Below are 22367 nucleotides of genomic sequence, written 5' to 3'. Positions count from 1 at the left end.
CCTTACTGTGCTGCTTTGGAGGAGGGGTGATACAACTAAAGTCAAGCTGTTTTCTTTCCCCCTTTGATGCATCTAAACGTGTGTGTGTGTGTGTGTGTGTGTGTGTGTGTGTGTGTGTCCCTCCAGCAATGTGCTAAAACTTCTCTGGAAGCCTGGAGGCTCTTGTCATCCATGGGTGATTTTCTAAGACAGCGCTTTCCAGGGGCTCCTGGGCCACAGCCAAGGGAAGCTGGAGATGGATCATGGAACACTGCAGGGTCCATAGCCAGGATCAAAGTCTAAATGCATATTACCTGATGCACCGGTGGGCAAGACTTCTCCTAGGTCCCCTGGCATGTGGAGCTAGATCCCACAGCTGCCACAAAGGCACCTCTGTCTGTAAACAGATGGCAAATTAATGTTGTTGATGGGGCAGACAAAAGCAAGGGGCATCTTATTCCGCTATGATGCTGGTGCCACTTTTCTGAAAACTCCTTTTGTATCATTCTTCCTAGAAATATCTGCTGGGAGAGGTGAAAGGCAAGAATAGAAGGCAAATCCTTTTAAAGTTGAGCAGAAGAAAAATCAAGAGCCAGGGATGACTTGTGCAGGTATGGCCACTGCTGACCACTCTAGCCACAGGTAGTCTGAAGGAAGGGATAAAGATTATATTAAAATAAGACACAATCCAAGAAGGGCAAGAAATGGAATTTTAATACATTTATTCCTTTTCATTTTATTTTTTACATTATAAAGATTCATTTAAAATTATTTATTAAGCATCTACTATATGTAAGACTATTCTGGGCACTTCAAATACATAACAACAAAAAATATATCAGTCTTTATGGAGCTTACATTTAATAATAACACATTCTTTGTGTAAAATATTTATAAAATACTGAACCTTGTAAGAAAGAAGAGAAAAACAGTCTATTACTCCACCAACAAAAGATAGTTTTAACATTTTGATACATTTTTAATTCACTTTTTGCTATGCCTATACTCACACATCTATATAGTTGTTTTTTTAACACAGCTTTCTTTTAAAATAAATTTTGGAGTCTTCATTGCTGTGTGCGGGCTTTCTCTAGTTGTGGAGTCCGGGGGCTACTCTTCGCTGTGGTGCTCAGGCTTCTCAGTGTGGTGGCTTCTCTTGTGAAGCACGGGCTCTAGGCTTGCGGACTTCAGTAGTTGCAGCACGTGGGCTCAGTAGTTGTGACACCCAGGCTTTGTTGCTCCATGGCATGTGGGATCTTCCCAAACTAGGGCTCAAACCTGTGTCCCCTGCATTGGCAGATGGATTCTTAATCACTGTGCCACTAGGGATGTCCATAAATAGCTTTCTAAAAATTTTAGCAGGTAGCAAACAGAATATAAACCTTATACTGGGGCATAACAATGAAGACCATGTAATGAAAGCTCACTATGTATCAGGTACTAATGTAGGTGCTTCCCATGTATTATCTCATTTGCTTCCAATAACAACACTATTTTATTTTTTTAAAGCTCTTTATTGGTATATAATTGCTTTACACTCTTGTACCAGTTTTTGAGGTACACCAAAGCGAATCAGCTGTATTTATACATATATCCCCATATCTCCTCCCTCCCGCGGCTCCCTCCTACCCTCCCTGTCCTGGCCCTCTAAGGCATCACCATCATCAGGTTGATCTCCCTTTGTTATACAGCAACTTCCCACTAGCTATCTATTTTACAGTTGGTGGTGTATACATGTCAAAGCTACTCTCTCACTTCGTCCCAGCTTCCCCTTGGCCCCACCCCCAACCCTGTGTCCTCCAGTCCATTCTCTGCAACTGCATCTTTATTCTTAACCTGTCACTGAGTTCATCAGTACCATTTTTTTAGATTCCATATATGAGTTAGCATACGGTATTTGTTGGGTTTTTTTATTTTTTAAGAACTTTTATTGAGATACAGTTAACAGACAATAAACTGCATATATTTGGAGTGTACTATTTGGTATCCCAATCTCCCAACTCATTCCCCCCCAACCCTCCCTGCTTTCCACACTTGGTGTCCATATGTTTGTTCTCTACATCTGTCTCTATTTCTGCCCTGTAAACTGGTTGATTTGTACCATTTTTCTATAGTCCGCATATGTGTTAATATACAATATTTGTTTTTCTCTTTCTGGCTCACTTCGCTCTGTATGACAGACTCTAGGTCTATCCACCTCATTACATATAGCTCAATTTCATTCCTTTTTATGGCTGAGTAATATTTCATTGTATATATGTGCCACATCTTCCTTATCCATTCATCTGTTGATAGGCATTTAGGTTGCTTCCATGTCCTGGCTATTGTAAATAGTGCTGCAATGAACATTATGGTACGTTTCTTTTTGAATTATGGTTTTCTCTGGGTATATGCCCAGGAATGGGATTACTGGATCACATGGTAGTTCCACTTTTAGTTTTTTAAGGAACCTCCATACTGTTTTCCACAGTGGCTGTACCAACTTACATTCCCACCAACAGTGCAGGAGAGTTCCCTTTTCTCCATACCCTCTCCAACATTTGTTGTTTCTAGATTTTTTGATGATGGCCATTCTGACCTTTGTGAGGTGATACCTCACTGTGGCTTTGACTTGCATTTTCCTAATGATTAGTGATGCTGAGCATCTTTTCATGTGTTTGTTAGCCATCTGCATGTCTTCTTTGGAGAAATGCCTATTTAGGCCTTCCGCCCATTTGTGGATTGGGTTATTTGCTCTTTTGGTATTAAGCTGCATGAGCTGCTTATATATTTTGGAGATTAATCCTTTGTCAGTTGCTTCATTGGCAAGTATCTTCTCCCATTCTGAGGAACAACACTATTTTAAAGATGAGGAAATGGAAGGTTAATGAAGTTAAGCAATTTGCCCAAAGTCACCCCGCTATTAAGTTGAACTGACTTCAGCCCAGGCTATCTTTCAAACCAAACTCTTAACCTCAAGGCTATCTCCTTCCCAATGTTGCTTTGAAACATATGCAGGAATATGGTAGCCAGAACTACCCTTAGTTTGTCAACTCTCCTTGAAGAATCCATTTTAACTCCAGAGAACATCTATAAACCTGTTTATCATTAACTGACACAAAATCTGCACCACAAAGAATTGTGTTTTAACACTAACTTCATTCTTATGCCTTCATCCTTATTATCTTTGCAGGTACCTGATTACTAAACGCTTCTGGAGGAAATCACGATGTCTGACAGACTGCTACCGTACAAATATGAGGTCACCAACTTCTGCCAGCTCCTGTTGATGTTTCTGTGATCCTATTATGTCCAAGATCCATTTGAAATCTTTCCATTCTGTTCTGTGGTAGGCAGCTCCTAAGATTGCTCCCAAACATCATGCCTCCGTGATCTTTGCTTAATTGCACTTTGCTTAATTGCACTTCACAGATATTGTTTTTTATACCCTGAAGGTTTGTGGCAACCCTGTGCATTGTCCCATGATGGTCAGTATTTTTAAAGCAATAAAGTTATTTTTTAATTAAGGTATGTACATTGTTTTCTTAGACATAATGCTATTGCACACTTAGTAGACTACAGTGTACTGTAAACATAACTTTTGTTTGCACTAGGAAAGCAAAAAATTTGTGTGACTCATTTTATTGTGATACTCCCTTCATTGTGGAAGTCTAGAACTGAAACTGCAGTATCTCTGAGGTATGCCTGTAGTTCTACCATTGTATAATTACTTTCCTTTGACTGTGAGCTGCACCTGGTGACTTGCTTCTTATAAACAGGAAACAGAAGAGTGATGGAATGTCACTTCGGAGATTAGGCTGCAGTAAGAGTTAGGCTTCGGTCTTGCCTGTTCTATCTTGCTTTAATAGAATCTAGCTGTCAATTCCTGTGGTGAGCCCCAAACTGAGGGAGGTGGTGTAATGAAAGCTGAAGTCCTCCGTCTGATAGCCCAGGGGAAACTGACTTCTATCAACAGCCACATAAGCAACCTTGGAAGCAGATCCTGCCCCAGCCAAGCTTTGAGATGACAGCAGCCCACCTAACATCTTGATTGGAAACTTGTGAGAGACCCTGGAAACCCGGGCTCAGTGATAGTCATAAACCCACAGGAACTGTGAAATAACAACATTGTTTTAAGCCACTACATGTTGGGGCAATTTGTTACACAGCTTCAAATAACTAACACATCTCCTAATCTCAAACTTTTCCTCCCTAGCCTGTGCACACACACCCCCCCCCCCCCCTCTTCTCCTAACCCTGGCTTTTAGTAGATGAGCTGGCCACTTATTTCATAGAGAAAATAGAGGTTTTCAGTTAGACAGGAATTTTCTCAACCTCTTGAAAGCAAATCTACACTCCTAAGAGTGCCCAATCTATTAATCCTTTCAGTGCTAACAGCTGTTCTTCTTCTTATCTAAGGCTGATTCATTCACCTAACCTTTCAACTTCATCTTCTTCCGTCTCTTCTTCTCTTGCACAGTTAGCCCCTTTTCCTCCTGTATTTTTATCATCTTCCTCTGCTGGATTCTTCTCTATCAGCATTTAAGTTAAATCTCTCCCATCCCAAAACACAAAAACTAAAACTGGCTTGACCTATCACCCTCTGCAGGTACTCCTTTCTATCCTCTGTCATTTTTTAATGAGAGTTCTATCATTGTCAACTCAATTTATTTTCCTAGTTATTCCTTAACCTACTTATTTATCCCTAGATGTCCCCACCCCCCATGGAACATTCCTATTGTTTATTTTACTTGAGCACTTTGTAGCATTTGGCAATGCTGATCATACCCTCTCTTCTAAAACATTGACTTCCTTGATGTCATACTCCTCTGGTTTTCCTCCTTTCTCCAGCTGCCGTACTGTCCTTTCAGGTTCTTTTTTTCCTATTAAACCCATAAACGTTGATACTTCTCAGGGATAAAGTCCTACACCCTCTTCCATTCTGACCCTACAAGGCCAAAAGGGTCCAAATTCAAATGCTTTAAGAAAAAGGCAGGTAAAAATGAATGATAGGCACTGGGTCTAAGACACTAAAAGAGATGGGGGCTATGGTGAACTGGGTAGTTCAAATCCCATTTAGAGATGGCAATCTCCATTTGGCTTAATCCAATTGCTAATTTATAGGAAAGTAGCCATTTAGACTGGAATTTCCAAGATACACCTGTTTTTAGGTGGAATTTCCTCATCTTAAAAACACTCTGAATAATAATGATGATAATATTAAAACACCAGCAGTCCAATTTAACCTACAAGCTGCTAGTCTCTCATCCTTGCAGATTCTCCTAAAACACACACCTATTTTCACGGCTTCAATATCCACCTTATGCGAAATTGTTCCAAATCTCTAAGGTTAGCTCTCTCTTTCATCCATATATAAAGTGCCTTCGTTGTCTTTTTATTTTGCCTGCACCACACGGCTTGCAGGAGCTTAGTTCCCCTGACCAGGGATGGAATCCCTCCAGTAGAAGCTCTGAGTCCTAACCACGGGACCACCAAGCAATTCCCTCTATCAGTGTTCTAATCCCACTCACCGCCACGGTTTCATTTAGATTACTAACAGCCTCGCAACTGGTCTCTACTGCTTTTATGTGGTCCCATTTAATCCATTCTCCATAGAATTCTCTTTAAAAAGTAAAATTTACGATGTCACTATCCTGCTCACCCTGCAAGATTTCCCTTTGTGATCACAAGAAAGTCTAACATCTTTCACACGGTTTACAAGGCCCCTGTGGGTCTTGCCCAGCAACATGCCTTCAGTTCCCGGAATGCTGTAACGTTCTCGGCTAAGAACACTCAGGCTTCATATCGCTTCGCATAGCTCACTAGTTTTCCCCGACCTCCAGATCATCCTGTTCTTCACATCTCACAACACGCAGCAGTCAGCACGCAGGCAACTCCCTGCTCCGAATGTCGATTTACTGCACCCCACTGAGACTGGGAAGGCAGAAACCACGTACGCCGCGCTCACACTGGAAGTCCGGTCGCTTAAGCCGCGTCTCGCACAACGCTGGCGCTCAATAAACGCCTGTGGGAATAACGACGCCACTGACCCTGCGGACAGCCATGCAGGTTCTGCCCCAACCCCCAGAAGAATACGTCCGTCTCGACGGCCTCGCCCTCAGAAAGCCGTCTTCGGAGGAACGAAGGACGGACCCGGTCACGGGAGGCGGGTCGCGGGGCCGCCGGCCGCGGTCAGCGCGGGGGCTGGGGAACCGAGAGCCGCAGCGACCGCGCCCGCCGTCCCCCGCGCCAGCGGCGCCAGGCCCCGAGCCCCGCGAACGCGCGCCGCCCGCCGCGCACGGAGAGGGCGGGCGCCCGCGAGGCAGAACCCGGGCGGCCGGAGCGTGCTCGCGCCCGTGGCCGCCGCGGCCCGGCTCCCGCAGCGAGCGCACGAGCGCCGGCCCGACCCCCGCGGACGGAGCGCCCCGGGCTCGCGAGGCGATGGCGCGCGCGGCGCTGCTCCGCGGCGGGGAAGCGTGCGGGGCGAGGGGCGCCCCGAGAGAGCAGAGCGGAGACGTCAAGGCTGCCGGGACGGGAGGGACGGAGGGAGGACCGTGAGCCAGGTGAGGCGGCCGACCCAGGCCCCGCGCGGGAAGGCGGCGCGCGGGGGCCGCGGCCGCGCCCGCAGCCGGCGGCGAGCGTGCTCCGCGGTCCGGGCTGGAGGCGCTCACCCCTGGGATCCGGCGCGCGGGTGGGGGGGTGGAGCGCTCCCCGACGGAGCCAGGCCCCGAGCCGGCCCAGCCCCGCCGCGGCCGGACTTCCTCTCCGGCGCGAGCGGCCTAGGCTGCGCGGGCGCCAAACGCCGGCGACGGGCTCCTCCCTGCGGCCGGGGGGCGGGGGCGGGGCGGGGCGGGGCGGGGCGGGGCGGGCCCTCCCGCGCCGCAGAGGGCGCTCGCTCGGCGTCCGCGTCCGCCGGAGCCCGACGCGGTGACGCTACACGTCGGCGTGCGTGACGCGCAGGCCCGGGCCGCCCCTCCTTCCCTGAGTGAGTGCCGGCCCGGTCGGGGCGGGGGAGGAGAGGGAGGGCGCGGGAGGGAGAGGCGACCCGGGAGGCGTTGCGGGCCGCGGGCCGGACCGGGTCCCGGGGCGGCGGGAGCCAGGGCCGGGCCGAAGCGCTTGGCGGGCCGTTAGGGGGCCGCGGCGGCGGTCGGGTCTCCTCCCCTGCCGGACTCGCGCGCCCCGGCGCCCGGAGCCTCCGGCGCGGCGCCCACCCCGCTCCAGCTCGCGTCTCCCGGCTCCAACTAGGTCAGGCTCGGAGTCCCGCGGCCGCGGCTCCGGCCCCCGCGGCGCGGCGGCCGCCCGGCTCGCCTTTCTTTCTTTCCTCGCCTTCCTCTCCTCTCGCCTCGCCCTCCCCCCTTCTTTTCACGTTGCCGGGGTTTGGTGTTTTGTTGCTTTACGCTTTCGGGGTTTTGTTCCTCCGCCCGAGCTCATGGGTGTTCGTTATCATGCTCCTCTTTTGTAGAGCAGCCCGCCGGCCATGGAGGCCGAGGAGACGATGGAATGCCTCCAGGAGTTCCCTGAGCATCATAAGATGATCCTGGACCGATTGAATGAGCAGCGAGAGCAGGACCGGTTCACTGACATCACCCTGATTGTGGACGGTGGGTAGGCTCCTGGGCCGAGGCGCGAGTATGCGGCGGTGGGTCTTGGTTCCCCTGCCCCCGCGCGCCTGCCGGAGCCCGCTGCTGCGGACTCCCTATCGCGAGTCTGCGGAGGGTGTGCGCTGGGACCCGAGGGCACTTCTCAGCGCCCCTTCGCGCGGACGCCAGTGCTGCAGAAGGATCGTCAGGCTTTCAGCACAGTCGTGGCATGTTCACCTCGTGCAGCCTTTTGAAGTGTTCCCGTTGCACACTTGAGTGCGAGAGGATGGCGCGGGGATAGGGAGGTTGTCTCTACATGTTTGGTTAGTAGATTTCTGCCGATAAGCAGCTCTGAGAAGTCAGGGAAGTGTTGATTCTTTCTAGTTTCCCAAATGGTCTTGGAGGGAAAATGTGAGAGATTCCTTCTCAGCACTGGTAGTCCCTTTGGTAACCCCCAACATAAAATGGGGTATTTACCAGTCTTAGGAGTTGTCATTAGACTGGAGGCACATCCAGCTTGGGTATTTCTTTTCTGTTTAGACTTCTTAAGGCAAGCTTTTCTTTATTATTATAGGTTTGCTGTAGGTTGTTTCCAAATATTAGGCATGCTAAAATGTTTTCCATGGCAGACACATCCAGCTTGGTGCTTTTTCTATGGCTTTTTTTCTCTTTTTAAATGAGAAGAAATCTTTTGGGTTGTGTATATGTTTAGCAGTTTCAAGTGAATAGGATGTGCCTTTGACTTAAGTGGTACTTCCTGAAATGTTGTAAAGGTGGCCTTTATAAAACTGACTTTATGAGGCCCTTGAGGTAAAGATCTGGTTTCGTGTCTAATTGAGACTTAAATCTGTCAAGATAGCGGCCCAGAATGTAGTTTTATAATTAAGAAAGATCTATTTTACTTTCATATTCTAACTTGTTTTACAGTTTTATATTTGATTTTTGTGAATGTGACGATTTTGTTTTGTTTTTTCTTTAGGACACCATTTTAAGGCCCACAAGGCTGTTTTGGCTGCTTGCAGCAAGTTCTTCTACAAATTTTTTCAGGAGTTTACTCAGGAACCTTTGGTGGAGATAGAAGGTAAATGCTTGTTTTAAATACAATATTTAGCAAACTTTATAATTTGATGAAGAAGTTTTAGACAGTTAATTTAGCAAGATACTATGGGAAACAGGCATCAATGGTTCCTGTTAGGTGACTGGATAAATTGTTCTTTTGACACCTGAGAATTCTTACTGTTAGTAACGTGCTTGGTAAAGTGATTTTTCAGGAAAAACTCTTATGTTAAATGGTATTTGTTGGTCTTTTAAAGGAGTCTTTTTAATTGCCCAAACCAGTGGTCACTGTCTTTGGAAAACGCGTATTAAAAAGTGAATTTCCATCTTATTCACTTTTTAGTACGCGTATGTTTTGACCAGTTTGAAAGTTTCAGACTGGCTGAGATGCTGCAGGCCTCTCTATTAGCAGCATGGCATGCACAGTGTGAAGTGGTCTGTCATAATATGGAAAAGGCTAGGAAAGATTAACTGAAGTAGCATTCAGAAGTTGTTCTAGGGGCTATAGAAAGTCTAGGATAGGAGGGCTCATCTAGATATTTTATTAAAATAGGAATTTTCATACTTGTTTGACTTTTTGTAATTATGACCCAGCAAGTGCCAGGTATTATGCTGTGTAGTTTGTGTGCATTTTCTGAGGTTCACAGCAGTCCTTTGAAGTAAGTGGTTTTATTTCCAGTTTACAAATCAGGGAACAGGCTTTAGAAGATTACCTGACTAACGTTGCCCAGCTAGCAAGGAATTCAGTTTGTGCTATTAATTCTCATGCTTTTGTTTTCTGCTACTACAATAGCTGGCCCCCTACCCCCCAATCCAAAACTGTAGGAAATAAATCAGCTTTCCTACTTAAATACAGGGTTCTTAAGTTTTGGTTTTGTATCTCTTTCAGTGTGTATATACTCTCTGTTATGAATGGGTTGCCTAGAAACAGTATTCCCTTGGAAAAATTTGGTGCCTAGGGAGTAAAGAAAATGTAGAGTTAAGAGTATCCTCTTATTTTGATAGTTCAGCTTGTCTAGCATTCTAGCTGGTTATCTATAGATAGATTATCTTTTGATTATCTGTGGTGGACAGAGCACAGGCATAATGGAAATCCTTAAAGCTTACTAAAGTGAGAATCCAGCAGCCTAGGTGGTATTTGTTTCTATTACAAGGCAAAGTTTCTCCCATTTCTTCACCTGAGGTACTCAGACCCCAGGCAGGTTACCTTACCTCAATTGCATGTTTGCCTTTTCATCTGAAAAGTGATAAGCTTTTCAGCTTATAAGCTTGGTTAATAAGCTTGTACTAATGATTAATTGAAATAGCATGCAGAGTGCCTGCCGTAGTGTTTGGTGCATTGTCAACGCTTAATAAGCTGGGGCTATTTATCAGATTTAATATCTATTGTAATATACTGTGCCAGACCCAGGAAATGAGAATCGATTAATAAGACAACCCTTAGAGAATTTTCAAGTTTAATCATGGATAAGTAACAGGTTAAGGAGTGCAAAAAACGTTGCAGAGAATTTTATTGCAGAATGGTGTCACTGAGGAGGGAGGATGAGTGGTTTAGTCTGCTTTAGAGAGAGGAAGGATTTTATAGAGGAGTCAACTTCTGAGCAGAATCTTAAGTCAGAAGATAAGTGGCCCAGGTTAGAATACTATTGCTGGTGGAGCATGCAGTACTGACCTGCTTGGTGAGGTAGGGTCTTTTCTTCTGGGATTATCTCATACTACTGATGTGCCGTGTCGATTATAGTACAGGACACACAACTTTCAGTATTTAAACTATAGAAAGTAAGAAAGAAAAATGTAAAAACAGTCTGTTTTTGTTATTTGTCAGATTCAGGTTTAAAGAATCAGTTTGGCTCAATGTCTTCTTAAGCCCTTAACTTTGGAATTGCTGTACTATCTGGCTAGGTCACCTAGCTGTAGAGAAAGCCCTGGGCACGCACTTAGAAAACCTGACTTGTAGTCCCAGCTTCACTGCCTGTCAGTTGTGTAATGTTGGACATCTTAGCTTCCTTTTTTCTCTTTTAATCTGCAAAATATGTCAGGTAATTTTGGATTATGTCATGGGCATTTTGAATGTCATGTTTTGGTGTACTGTTAGAATCCTCTGGAGAATGCCTTTGGTTTTTGTTATTATTTTGATTTTGGTTTATTTTGTTTTAGCAGACAGTCAGCCTAATTAGACTCAGGCTGCCTTGTGTGGGCTGTGGATTCAATTCCAATTTAGTTTTCAAAATCTCTGTTATTCTGTTCAGGTCCCAGGTGTGCCTTCCTGGGTGGTAGTCCACACCTAGGCTTTAATTCTCAAAGCCTTTGCTGTGCCACCTCACATCATTTTTGCACGTGTGCAGCTAGGTGGTGCGCTCGACTGCATACACAGATTTAAAAGACCTTTCTCCAGCGCCCCCTGCTGATTTTCTCATTACTTTAGCTCCCCAGAGCTCCCTTTCCTGGTCATCTGGCTGCAAAACTGGGGGTTTAGCCTCCCTGTGCTGTCTAGCAGCACATTTTCTGCAGTGGAATCCATTTCCTGGATAAAATAGTGAGGGAAGAAAATAACAAGAATTCTCTCCATGCTCTTTCCTAGTTCTCAGCCAGAGAGAACTTTTTCTTAGAGTTTAGGTGCCTGCTTGGTGGCAACTAGCCGTAGATGTGCAGCATCAGAACTGGGGCTTGTCTTGAGGAAGGACTGAGAGAGGAATAAAACCCAGTTATTTTTCCCCACCTCCACACACTCTCCATCCCCTTTCCTGGTTCTCTAGCCAGAAAGAATTTCTCTTGGAGCTTTTTCTGTCTGTACCTACTACCCAGTTATGGGAGTTGGGCTGTTCTCAAGCTGTGATATGTGGGAGGAAAAATATAAAACCAAGATACTCACTGCTGGTCTTTGAGTTCTGATTTCTCTCCCTAGTCTCTGCTTCTGTTTTTTCTTCACAGTCCTTGTATATTTGCTTTATGTATTCTATTCAGGATTTTTAGTTGTAATCAATAGGCAAGGTATGGTAGAGTATGCTTTCTTCCTCCTAGCTAGAACTGGAGCTCCTATCTGTAAAATAGTGATGGTTCTCATCTTCAGCCACGCATTAGAACCACCAGGGGAGCTTTTGCAAGTACCAATACCTAGGCTCTTTCTCTAGACCAGTTAAATCAGTCTTTGAGGGGTGAGATCCAAACATCTGTATTTAAAAGTTCTCTAGGTCCTTGTTATTCAAGGTGTGGTCTGAGGACCAGTAATGCATGGGCATCACCTGGGAGCTTGTTAGAACTGTAGACTCTCAGGCTCCATCCTAGACCTACTGAATCAGAACAAAATCCTCAGATGATTCCTTTGTACAGCAAAGTTAGGGCAGCACTGCCCTAGGACAAGTCCACTATGCAGTCATTGTTGAGAACCGCTGCCTTATAGGGTTTTGTAAAAGCAAATGTATATAAAAAGAATTTAAGCTGCAATATGCTCTGAGTATAGACTGTCATTAGATGCAAGCCGAGCCAGCTCTCTCCCTATTTTCTCAGTCCCTGGTGAAGTAAGTTACCTTTGCTTAGGACTACAGGTTCACGTTTGATTTAAGTCAAAATTGTTGTCCTCAAAGCCAGTTGCATCCCAGCTCAGCTTTCTGACTTGAAGTCGCACCACATAAAATCTTCAACAGATACTCATTGCCTTGTGCAGAACATAACAGCCTTCTCCTAACCTGAGCCTCCAATTTTCCAAATCCATTCTTTACTTTTCCTGAAACCACAGATCTGTAAGCACCTAGTTTCTCTCAAACAGCAGCTCTACCATCGTGTCCAAAATTTTAGCCCCTAATATCAAGGACAAAACATCCAAGCATGTGTTTATACATCCTATGTAAGTAGGAATTTTCCACCAGTTAAGGAATTCTGCTAGACTAGAGAAATTCCAAACCCCCCCCCCCCGCCCCCTTTTGCCTCTTCCTAAGTGGAAAAATTCCTCAGGTTATGGTGTTTATATTAACATTTTTCTTAGATACTTCCTTAGAAAAACTATTCACCTGCATACTTGTATTATGAAAGAAGTATGGAATGAGAAAATGGGCTGAAATTTGGAAGTTCCCAAACTAGCCCTGATAGAGTATAAAATATTTTTGCAGCTGTACATCATCTACCAACCCTTCCCTTACCTGGGCAGGTGTTGTAAGTTTGGTTCCTATTAGCTAGTCAGGTCAGTAGTTTATTCATAGGACCACTGTTGGACTGGCCACGAAAGAAGCACCTAGGATGCTTGTAAAAAACAGTTCCCTATCCCAGTTTTGATTCTGGAGATCAGGGACCCATGCTTAAGTCTGCAGGTGATTCTGATTAACCAAGATTGGTAACTAAGTCCACAAATCCTTGGAGGCCACATACTTCTGGAAATTACTAATTTTTAGAATTTTCTAAGGTAATACCATGTGTATTATGTAATACTCCCAGTGGGGTCTGGGGCAATATCCTATAACCAAATAGTAATAATCCAGTGTATTATTAGTAAGCAGTGTAGCTTATTAATATTTACTCTACGTGGGATAAAGTTTATAAATAGCCTCATGTCAGTTCAGATCAAATTTTGCTGCCAAATTTATGGGGAAACTTCTGGTTTTAAGAGATTTGGGGGACTTTGGAAATATGGGTAAGAGATTGCAGTCCTGTGGTGAATGAGACATGGGTATTCAAACTCTTCCAAGCAGAAATGTTTCCTACCATCATCCTATTTAAGAATCTTTATCATGGACTTTGGAGTCAGACCATCTGGGTGTGATTCTAATTTTATCACTTAATGTGACTTCCGCAACTTAACTTCTCTGTGCCTCAGTTTCCTCGTCTGTAAAATGGGGATTATGATAGTACTTCATAGGATTATGAGGATTAAGTCAGTTGATAATTTGTAGTGTTTAGAGTCCTACCTGATATATATAGTTGGCATACATATGTGTGTTTGATTAAAAATCAAAATCTCATTCTGCTTCAGGAAAAATTTACACATTGTTTTTAGGAAAGATTTCTGTTGCACTTTTAAATGTTTGGTTAAAACACCTTAAAAAAAAAAAAAACCAGCAAAATCTAGTTGTCTATTCCTCAGGCAACTTTCATATAATAAAGAATAACATGGTTAAAAGACAACCAGAAGAAAAAAGATTAGAGGACCCAAATAAAATTAGCCTTCAGTGAATCCAGTTACTTTTAGTTTGCTTATTTGGTAGCATGTAACTTGTTCATATTACATTGTATTTTGTGGTGCTTCTTAATATTCAGATTGTTTTCAGGCATGTCGAAGATGACTTTTTTTGAGACTCAGAGGTTCTGACTTGCCACAGGTTGTGCAGGTCATGGAAAGCCTGGACTCAAACGTGAAAGCTGACTTCCCAAATGATATTTTTTCCTAACACAAATAGAGGATAGTTGATATTCCACCAGTATAGTATTCTTACTGTTGTCCTGAAGGCCACATTCAGGTATATAAAGTGCATGGGAAGAACGTAAAAATATATATATATTTTTTTCTTCTTTGGATGCTCCGAGCGGCTTATGGGATCTTAGTGCCCTGACCAGGGATTGAACCGGTGCCCTCAGCAGTGAAAGCGTGGAGCCCTAACCACTGGACCACCAGGAAATTCCCGTTTTGTATTTGTAATTGTGCATATTTTGTGCAGTTTGGTCTTGGGCATTTCTTAGTGTTAAAAAAAATCTGTAAAAACAAGTTTTCTCTTTGTTCCTGTCAGTAGCTTTTTATAGCCTTGCATTAGTAATTAGTAGACTGAAACAATATTATATACCATTGAAGAGCATAAAGAGATAGAGTATCATTTGGGGCCAAAATTTAAACACAAAACTTGCAAAGAAAGCTTGGGATTGCGGAAGGTTAATTCTGAAAGTGACTTTAGCCTTTATTCATTTATACCAATACCTACTTTGTTGTGCCTGCATTTTAGGAAGCATTGTGTTTAGATACTGTGAGGTGGGTGTAGAGACAAATTTCCCTCAAGTAGCTTACAGTCAAGAGTTGTCCATGAATTTTAACTATCAGACCAGGTACAGAGTTCAGCCTGAGGGAAGTATTAAAGAAGGTTCATTAAAGATGTGGCATTAAAATTGGGCCTTCACGGGTGGTAGGATTTGTCCAGAGATAAAGATTAAGCATTCAGGAAGGAGGGTGTTAAGAAAGGTAAGGAAGTTCTTAGGAAGTGAATGGTTTGTTTGAGGATCAGTATATAGTGTGAATTTGATATAGTTTAAAATTTGAAAGTAGTGGTAAGTAGAAAAATAATGTGAAGGACCTTGAAATAAAGGCAGAGTGGTACTGAACTTTATTTGCTAAGCTGTGGAAAGCTATTGATGATTTTGGAGCTGAGTTGACACAGAGGTCCCTGGAAGGAAACATAGCATGTCTGATGTAATAGTTAGCCCAGTCATGTATCTGAGTGATAGATTTTACTGTTCTGTAAGAGCCTTAGGAAATCTTTGGGAAAGATCTTAAAGCGGTTTGCTAGTTAGTGCTAAACTTGGCTACATTATTATTATACGGTAAATGAGAATTCTGCCAGGAAGTTATCTTCCAAAATGACAAATGCTAATCAATTTCCAAATACTGGGCTTCTTTTTTTTTTTTTTCTTTACTAAATGTGATAAGATTGAATCAACATGAATACATGTTAATGCATGTCTTTTTTACAGGTGTTAGTAAAATGGCCTTTCGCCATTTGATTGAGTTCACATATACAGCAAAATTAATGATACAAGGAGAAGAAGAAGCCAATGATGTATGGAAAGCAGCAGAGTTTCTACAAATGCTAGAAGCTATCAAAGCCCTTGAAGTCAGGTAATTACTTATTTCCTTAAAGAGGCACAAATAGTTACATTGTCATGTTCACCCTGTTAGTGGAGAATTTGTTGTCATGCCATAAAGAACTGATTGCCTTAGTGAGGCGCAGATAGTTATATTCAGTCGTGTTAGTCAAGAATTTATCGTATGTGTCATGCCATAAACAAGTGTAGTTTTGAAATTTAAGAATATGTATTTAAGGATCTATAAAGTTCTACTGGTTACTGATTGTTCTTTCCCTCACACTTGATTTCTTGTGCTTATGTAGAAACTGCTAATATTAACTAAAGTAGATCTTTTGTTTCTAATGAAAGGAGAACTAGGCATCTTTTAAGTAGTTCTCTGGGTTCCTATAAACTATTCTGTGGATTCAAGTTGTTAATTGTACCAAGACTTATTCTAAAAAGGGCTTGGGGGCTTCCTAGGTGGCGCAGGGGTTAAGAATCCGCCTGCCAATGCAGAGGTCACGGGTTCGATCCCAGCTCCAGGAAGATCCCACGTGCCGCGGAGCAACTAAGCCCGTGTGCCACAAAAAAAAAAAAATAATAAAATAAAAAGGGCTTGGCGTACAAAGCTTAACATGGTACTGTTTAAAAAAATAATAATTGAGGAAATTGGTGAAGATATAAGAAATAGGCCAGGTGGAGGTGATAATCAGTGAAGTTAGAAATGTGTGCCAAAATGTGTGCCGTTTAAGTCTGTATGCTTGCTGGATGGGCTAAATCTAGCTCTGAGTTCTGAAGCACCTAATACAAAGAAACAGGAAAAAAAATTCAAAACCTCAGTTACATTATTTATGGTTATGAGAACAAATCAGTTGTTTAGGAGCCATTCTTGATCTTAAAACACACAATTTCTCATAGTACGTTATTAGGAAAACATTAAGCAATATAATGAAGAAAGACTTCAACATCTTACATAATGTATAGTGGCATTGTAGTATAGTGACTAAGAACAAGAGCTCCGGAGTCAGGCTGCCTCAGTAATATCCCAGCTCTGTCACTGTGTGGCCTTAATGAAGTTATTCCACCTCCTATCAGCTGCTAAGTTTCCTTATCTGTCAAGTGGGATAGTAATGGTACTTTCTACATAGGATTATTTGTGAGGGTTGAATGAATGAGTGAATGTAAAGTGCTTAGCATGGAGTTTGGCACGTAGTACTCTATATGTGAATTGCTGTTATTATCTTCTGGCTCTGTTTCTTACGACCCTCAATATAGGTCATTGGTATAACACTAAAAATGCAACTTGGTAAAATCACTTTCACATGGGGCAAAATGATTTCGTCTAACTCACTGGTGTGGTTCAGTCAAAAGATACAACTTAGAATAATGAAGAAATAATTGAACTGTAGTTGTCCAGAAATACTGTTTATCCTAGTGAGCTTTTAGTTAGTTTGGTGACAGAGTTCAAAATTAGACTTTTCTGACAAGAGCTTGGTGTGTATATTTTCTCTGATTAGTGCCTGGCACATGGTAGATGTGCAGTAAACATTTACGAAAGGATGGATGGGTGCATGCCCATTAAAAGTAGGCCAGTATTGTGCAGAAAGAGCTAAGACAGATAGCAAAATAGAGGTGTGTTGAGGATATATATTTGATTAGGCCATACCTTCTCAAAATGGAGGTAGGCTAAGGGAATATATATGCATGGGGCAACATCAGATTTGTGGTTAAATCCTATATGAGAACTTTCTGAAAACATGTTCTGTGTGGTCCCTTTGCTGCTCGTGGTAGCGAGTCGCATCTCACTACGGTCCTGAGTAGCAGAACATTGGAACATATTCTGTGACAATGGCCCAGGTCAGATTTGGTAGGCATTTAATTGAGTTCATGTGTCTATCACTGGGTAAGAACAGCTGGGTACAGCTGTTTTCCTAGGCTTATTTAGAACCTTTTAGAACATGTATTATTATAAGACTGGGATCCTTATAATAACCATCAGCGCTTTTCAATAGAAATATAGTAGCATGTTGAATTGTTTCATGAACCAGTTAGGCACTCAGTATACTCTGAAGAGTTCTTCAGGAAGATAGCAGTATTACACATTGGCTGTTTCTAATTGGTGGTGTATAATGTTATACAATTCAGGAATAAAAATTACATAATGTAGCTGTGTTTAAATTGACTGGTGAAGGCAACTCTATACTGGAAGATTTTTGTATAACTTTTGCAGATACAGAAGGTGAGTAGGGCTCTTCTCACATTTGCAATATGCAAGTATTTTGGGGATATAGTATACACTTTTCGAATGGCACTGAAAAAAAATACTAGGACCTTATTTTGCTGAAATTGCTTCATTGTTTATTTAAAACTGTATGAGAAGGTTCTAGTTATTTATTACACGAAGCAGCAGTTGCCGTACAGATTTTTTCCTCCCCAGCCTTTTGAGATGTATTTTACAAATACAACTCACCCATATTAAGGTACAGTTTGAATTTTGTTAACTGCGCACAGTGGTGCAGCCACCACCAGAATCAAGACTAGAAAGAGTCCCATCAGTGTAAGTGTGCTTGTAACTTTGCAGTTGACCCTGATCCACAGCCCCAGGCAACCGATGGTCTGGGGTTTGTCACTGTGGCTTTATCTTATTTAGAATGTCGCGCAAGTGGATTCCTAAGGCGTATAGTCTTTCATCTTCGACTTTTTTCACTCAGCATCATGTTTTAGGGGTTTATCCCTGTTGTTGTGGGTTCCTTTTTATTGCTGACTGTTATTCCATCGTATGGATATACCATCTGTTGATGGACATTTAGGTTGTTTCCAGTTTTGGCTATTACAAATAAAGTGGCTGCGAATATTTGTGTGTAGGTCTTTGGACGTATGGTTTCATTTCCTGAGTAAATACCTGGAAGTGGGATAGCTGGGTCGAATGGTGGATGTATTTAGTATTTTTTTTAAGAAACTGCCAAACTCTTTTCCAAAGTGGCGTGCTCCAGCTTGCGGTGTGTGAGAGCTGCATCTGCCGCAGCCTTGCTGCTCCTTGGTGTGCTCATACTTCTGCCTTTTAGCCAAGTTGGTAGGTATGTAGTGCTTTTAATTTACGTTTCCCTAATGACTGATGATGTCAGGCATTTTTCAGGTGCTTTTTTGCCATCTCTTTATCTTTGGTGAGATATCTTTTGCCCATTTTTGAAATTGGGATGTGTCAAGCACTGTGACAGGTGTGAGGTTTTATCCTGTTTGCAAGCTAAGAAGTTGGCCTGCCACAGTTTTATGGGTGCTGGCAGAAGACATGAAACTTATGAGTCAGAAAGGACTTTATTTCTCTCACAGCATGTGGAGCAGTGTGGGCTTCATGGTGGTATCCGTTTTTCTGGTGGCCCCGCCCCTAGTCCCACGGGGAGTGATGCAGCGGCCTTGAAGTGTCCTGTGCTCACAGGTGTGTGTGTTCTTTACAGCACAGTTGAGGGAGGAACTCTGGGCTTTAGGAAACCCACGTCTTTCACGATGAGCTGTAAGCAAACCTGCTCAGCTTTTGCCCCAGAGGGGCCATTAACGGTATTATTCTCCACAATAAACAGACCTGCCCTCCACGCTGGAGGAAGACAGGCTCTATTTTCTAAGGCAATGTGCTGTATAGACAACCTTGGAAAGATAGAACAAAAGACTGCCAGTGTGTTTGTGCGTAAGATGCACAGACACGTGAGGCTCCATGGAGAGTTTTCTTAAGCAGTATGCTTGCTTCTGCACCACTTTAGCGTCTGCTGGGTTTTCCCGTGGGCACACTACTCTGTGACCACTCTGATTAATCTGACCAATAGGGGACTGGGACCTAATCCATTTAATTTGTCTCACTGGATTTAATGAAGACAGCTATCGGCAGAACTCCAAGTAGCAGGATGTGGCTGCCCTGCAGTGCTGAGCTTAACCATGCATCCACTCCCCTGTGGTCCTAGACTCAACCAGCTGAACAGATCCCTAGAAAGCCAGGTGGCTTTCCCCTTTAGTTTCTGTATCGACTTTTCCACTTAGCTCTAAGCATTAATCTAAGTATAGCAAGATGTTTTAGCGATTGTACAGTCTCAGCATTGGTCCACAGGGAGGAAGTCTAGGGCAAGTCTAGCCTCCGTAGTAACCCTGGCCAGTGATTTGAGGCTGACATGAATACCTTCCCGAGCCCAAATGGTTTCCTTGATCACATTGTCTTGAGTCAGGCACATATTTTGTACCACCTTTTTCTTTGGATGACTCCGACTGTAGGGAAGACTGTCCATAAGATTTGCATAAGTAAATCAGTTATTCCTCCAGGAAGCTCCCCCAAGTAGCCAAGGGTAGTCTCTTTTTTTTTTTTTTCTGCCCCAGGTGGTATGTGGGATCTTAGTTCCCTGACCAGGGACTGAACCTGCACCCCCTGCATTGAAAGTGCAGAGTCTTAACCACTGGATTGCCAGGGAAGTCCCAAGGGTAGCCTCATTTTGGAGAGATCGCCACAGTCATCTGAGAACTCAGCTGATCTACCAATGGTGTTTCCCTAAACACTGGGTGGTCCCTTCGTCCCACCTCAGAGTTGCAAGGCATGTTTTTGGGAGGGAAGGAGGTTGGTACCTGGCTTGCGTACAAGAAGTACAGTCCCAGGTACACATAGGTGCTTTTGGAATAAGGTGTTATTTACAGTTGTTTGTGCCCCCAAAGTGGGACCTTCATCAGTCAGGGACATAGGTTGACATTGTCACCAACGTGGTCTCCCCCTTTCCCGCTCAGATTGATTTGGTCTAGGCCTTGTTTTTGGAGTGAATGTCCGAGGGCAGTCAGTTCAGTCTGCTCTGTTTGTCCGGAGCACCTGAATGCTGGCTGAGCGGCAGTCAGCCACTTCGTGAACCCAGCCTCAGCTTTGGGAATGGGAATGGGCAAACGTCTCGTGTTTCTCGTGGGACACGCAGGAGCTTGGCCCCCCCTGCTGTCTGCAGAATACTTCTTGGTAAAGTTAAGAGAGATGGCGATCAAGTTGTCAGAGCCCTCTGGCGTGGGATGACATCCAGGAATTTAAAGTTGCAGCAGTTGGGGAGAGCTGCTTGAGAGCCTTTTCCCACCTGAGGAAGGCTCTAGGAGTGGTTCTGAGGAGCAGAGACTTTTTCTTTTAAGCTCTTTATTGGAATATAATCGCTTTACACTGTTGTGCCAGTTTCTGCTGTCCAACAAAGTGAATCGGCTGTATTTGTATCCCCATATCCCCCCTCGCCCGAGACTCCCTCCTCCCCTCCCTGTCCCAGCCCTCTGAGTCATCACCTATCATCCAGTTGATCTCCCTGTGCTCTGCAGCAGCTTCCCGCGAGCGATCTGTTTTACAGTTGGTCGTGTGTCTGTGTCAGTGCTGCTCTCTCACTTCGTCCCAGGTCCCAGCTGCCCCTTTGCGCCTCCCCCACCCCTCCGCCCTGTGTCCTCCAGTCTGTTCTCTACATCTGCATCTAAGAACGAAGATTTTTAATGTTCCTTCCTCTCCCATACCTCCTGGTGTCTTAAGAGAGTCTCTCTCCAGGTTCCCGGGGCGTGGTTCTCCCTCCACCTCCACAAAATCAGTGTGTCCCGTTCTGGTAGGTGTAACGTAATCCCTTTTCCAGCCATCTCCTCCTCTTACCTAGACCTTTCATCTGGAATGGTCAGGGAAAAGGACATTTTATAAAACTTAAGAGACCCATTATTATCTCCTACTTTGGCTCACAAGGGCCAATCTGATTGTACTTGGCAAGTAACATATTCAACCAAGTGGTCATTAGGATCTAAGATGATGTCCATTCAATAAGAGCATCCAGATGGCTGAACCTAAACTGGGGTTGACTTTGCTTTTGACAAGGCTGTCACCTGGCAGAGGTACCAAGCAGGCTGTCCCAGGGTTGGCATTAGGCGGAAGGAAAAAGATCGTGTCTAAGAATGGTCAGGGCAGGTCCTAAATTTCCGTTTAGGTTTAGGTAACTCCGCACCCCATTTGGTTTGATCATTACCCAGGAGGCAGCCAAAAACAGACGATCCTTTTGGGGGGGTCAGACAGCTGAGGTTGGTGACCAAGCTTTGTTAGTAGGAGTTTTGAACAAGGAGGAAGTGAGGTAAGTGGGGTCAGAAATTTTTTGAGTCGGTATTTGAGGAAACTGTTGGAATTCTCTACAGTATCAATATCTGTGGATGGTAGGGAGCTTGAAAGGCTCAGCGATGCCGTGACTAACAGCCAGCTGAGAAGCTTTTGGTGCATCGTTGCCGGACTGCAGATGGTCCCGAACGCTAAGCACATGGCACAGCTTAACTTCAGGAGCCAGGTGGTATGGCCAGAACCAACCGCTCAGACTGGAACAGCAACATTGTAACCTGAAAAGGTGTGGGTAGTTGTGAGGCATCAGGGATAGCCCTGAGATGGGGCGGAAGGTCTAGCGTAGTCCGTCTGCCGGGAACAGTTAGAGGCAGTGCCCTGTATGACTTGGCGTCATTCACCATGAGACAAACAGGCCAACCTTTGGCAGGTGCCACAAGTCTGACGTGCAGCAGCACCTTCTCCATCAGAAGCATAGGGTCTTTGACGTTTTGCTCATTCTCTGCTGGTGGTGTCACCATGTTCAGAATAATGTTGAACCTAGGTGGCGGTGATGGACGTCTGGGCAGTGTGGGTTGATAAGCAACTTGATTCCAGTTGGTATCATTCGAGAACAGGCCTTTACCATGAGTGTCTAATCAGTTATCCCGATCGTTGAATCAACAGCTGCTGTTTATTTCCACAGTTGTGGAAAGATGAGTGTCTTTAATCTGCCAAGATGTCCACGTCTCTCAAACAGCTTGGCCCTTTGCAACAGCCCAAGAGTCAGTAAAAATATAATAAGGTTCCTTGTGGAGAGTGTCGTCCAGAGGGACGAAGGCAGCGTTGAGTTCTGCCTTCTGAGCAGAGTGACTGTGTCCACTTTGGGTTTTGCAACGTTGGTGCTAAGGCCGAGCATCTGCCGCAGCCCAGTGAGTACCATGAGCCTTCCGCTTAGC

General features: G+C 44.2%; 1 protein-coding gene and 1 long non-coding RNA gene across 7 annotated transcripts in view; one reads left to right on the top strand and one right to left on the bottom strand.

Annotated features, from left to right (window-relative positions):
• Positions 1-675: 675 nt before the first annotated feature.
• LOC130858158 (uncharacterized) lies at positions 676-6768 on the bottom strand. The gene is made up of 2 exons (XR_009055006.1): positions 6630-6768; positions 676-2815 (listed from the first exon to the last, which is right to left on the bottom strand). It is a non-coding gene; the product is annotated as an uncharacterized LOC130858158 (long non-coding RNA).
• ZNF131 (zinc finger protein 131) overlaps positions 6324-22367 on the top strand; it is a 36714-nt gene continuing 20670 nt past the window's right edge. For 2 of the 6 annotated variants that reach the window (XM_057744101.1, XM_057744052.1), the window contains exons 1-4: positions 6979-7203; positions 7421-7559; positions 8518-8619; positions 15261-15405. In XM_057744101.1, coding sequence (XP_057600084.1) covers positions 7436-7559; positions 8518-8619; positions 15261-15405 — 371 coding nt within the window. In that variant the 5' untranslated portion in view covers positions 6979-7203; positions 7421-7435. Of the gene's footprint in view, positions 6522-6931; positions 6944-6978; positions 7204-7420; positions 7560-8517; positions 8620-15260; positions 15406-22367 lie in introns of those variants that run through there. The other 4 variants (XM_057744082.1, XM_057744061.1, XM_057744091.1 and 1 more) reach the window with 4 other exon arrangements.

Source organism: Hippopotamus amphibius, chromosome 1 (genome assembly GCF_030028045.1).
Source record: "Hippopotamus amphibius kiboko isolate mHipAmp2 chromosome 1, mHipAmp2.hap2, whole genome shotgun sequence".
Taxonomy (NCBI): domain Eukaryota; kingdom Metazoa; phylum Chordata; class Mammalia; order Artiodactyla; family Hippopotamidae; genus Hippopotamus; species Hippopotamus amphibius.
This window is presented reverse-complemented; position numbering and strand designations above follow the sequence as displayed.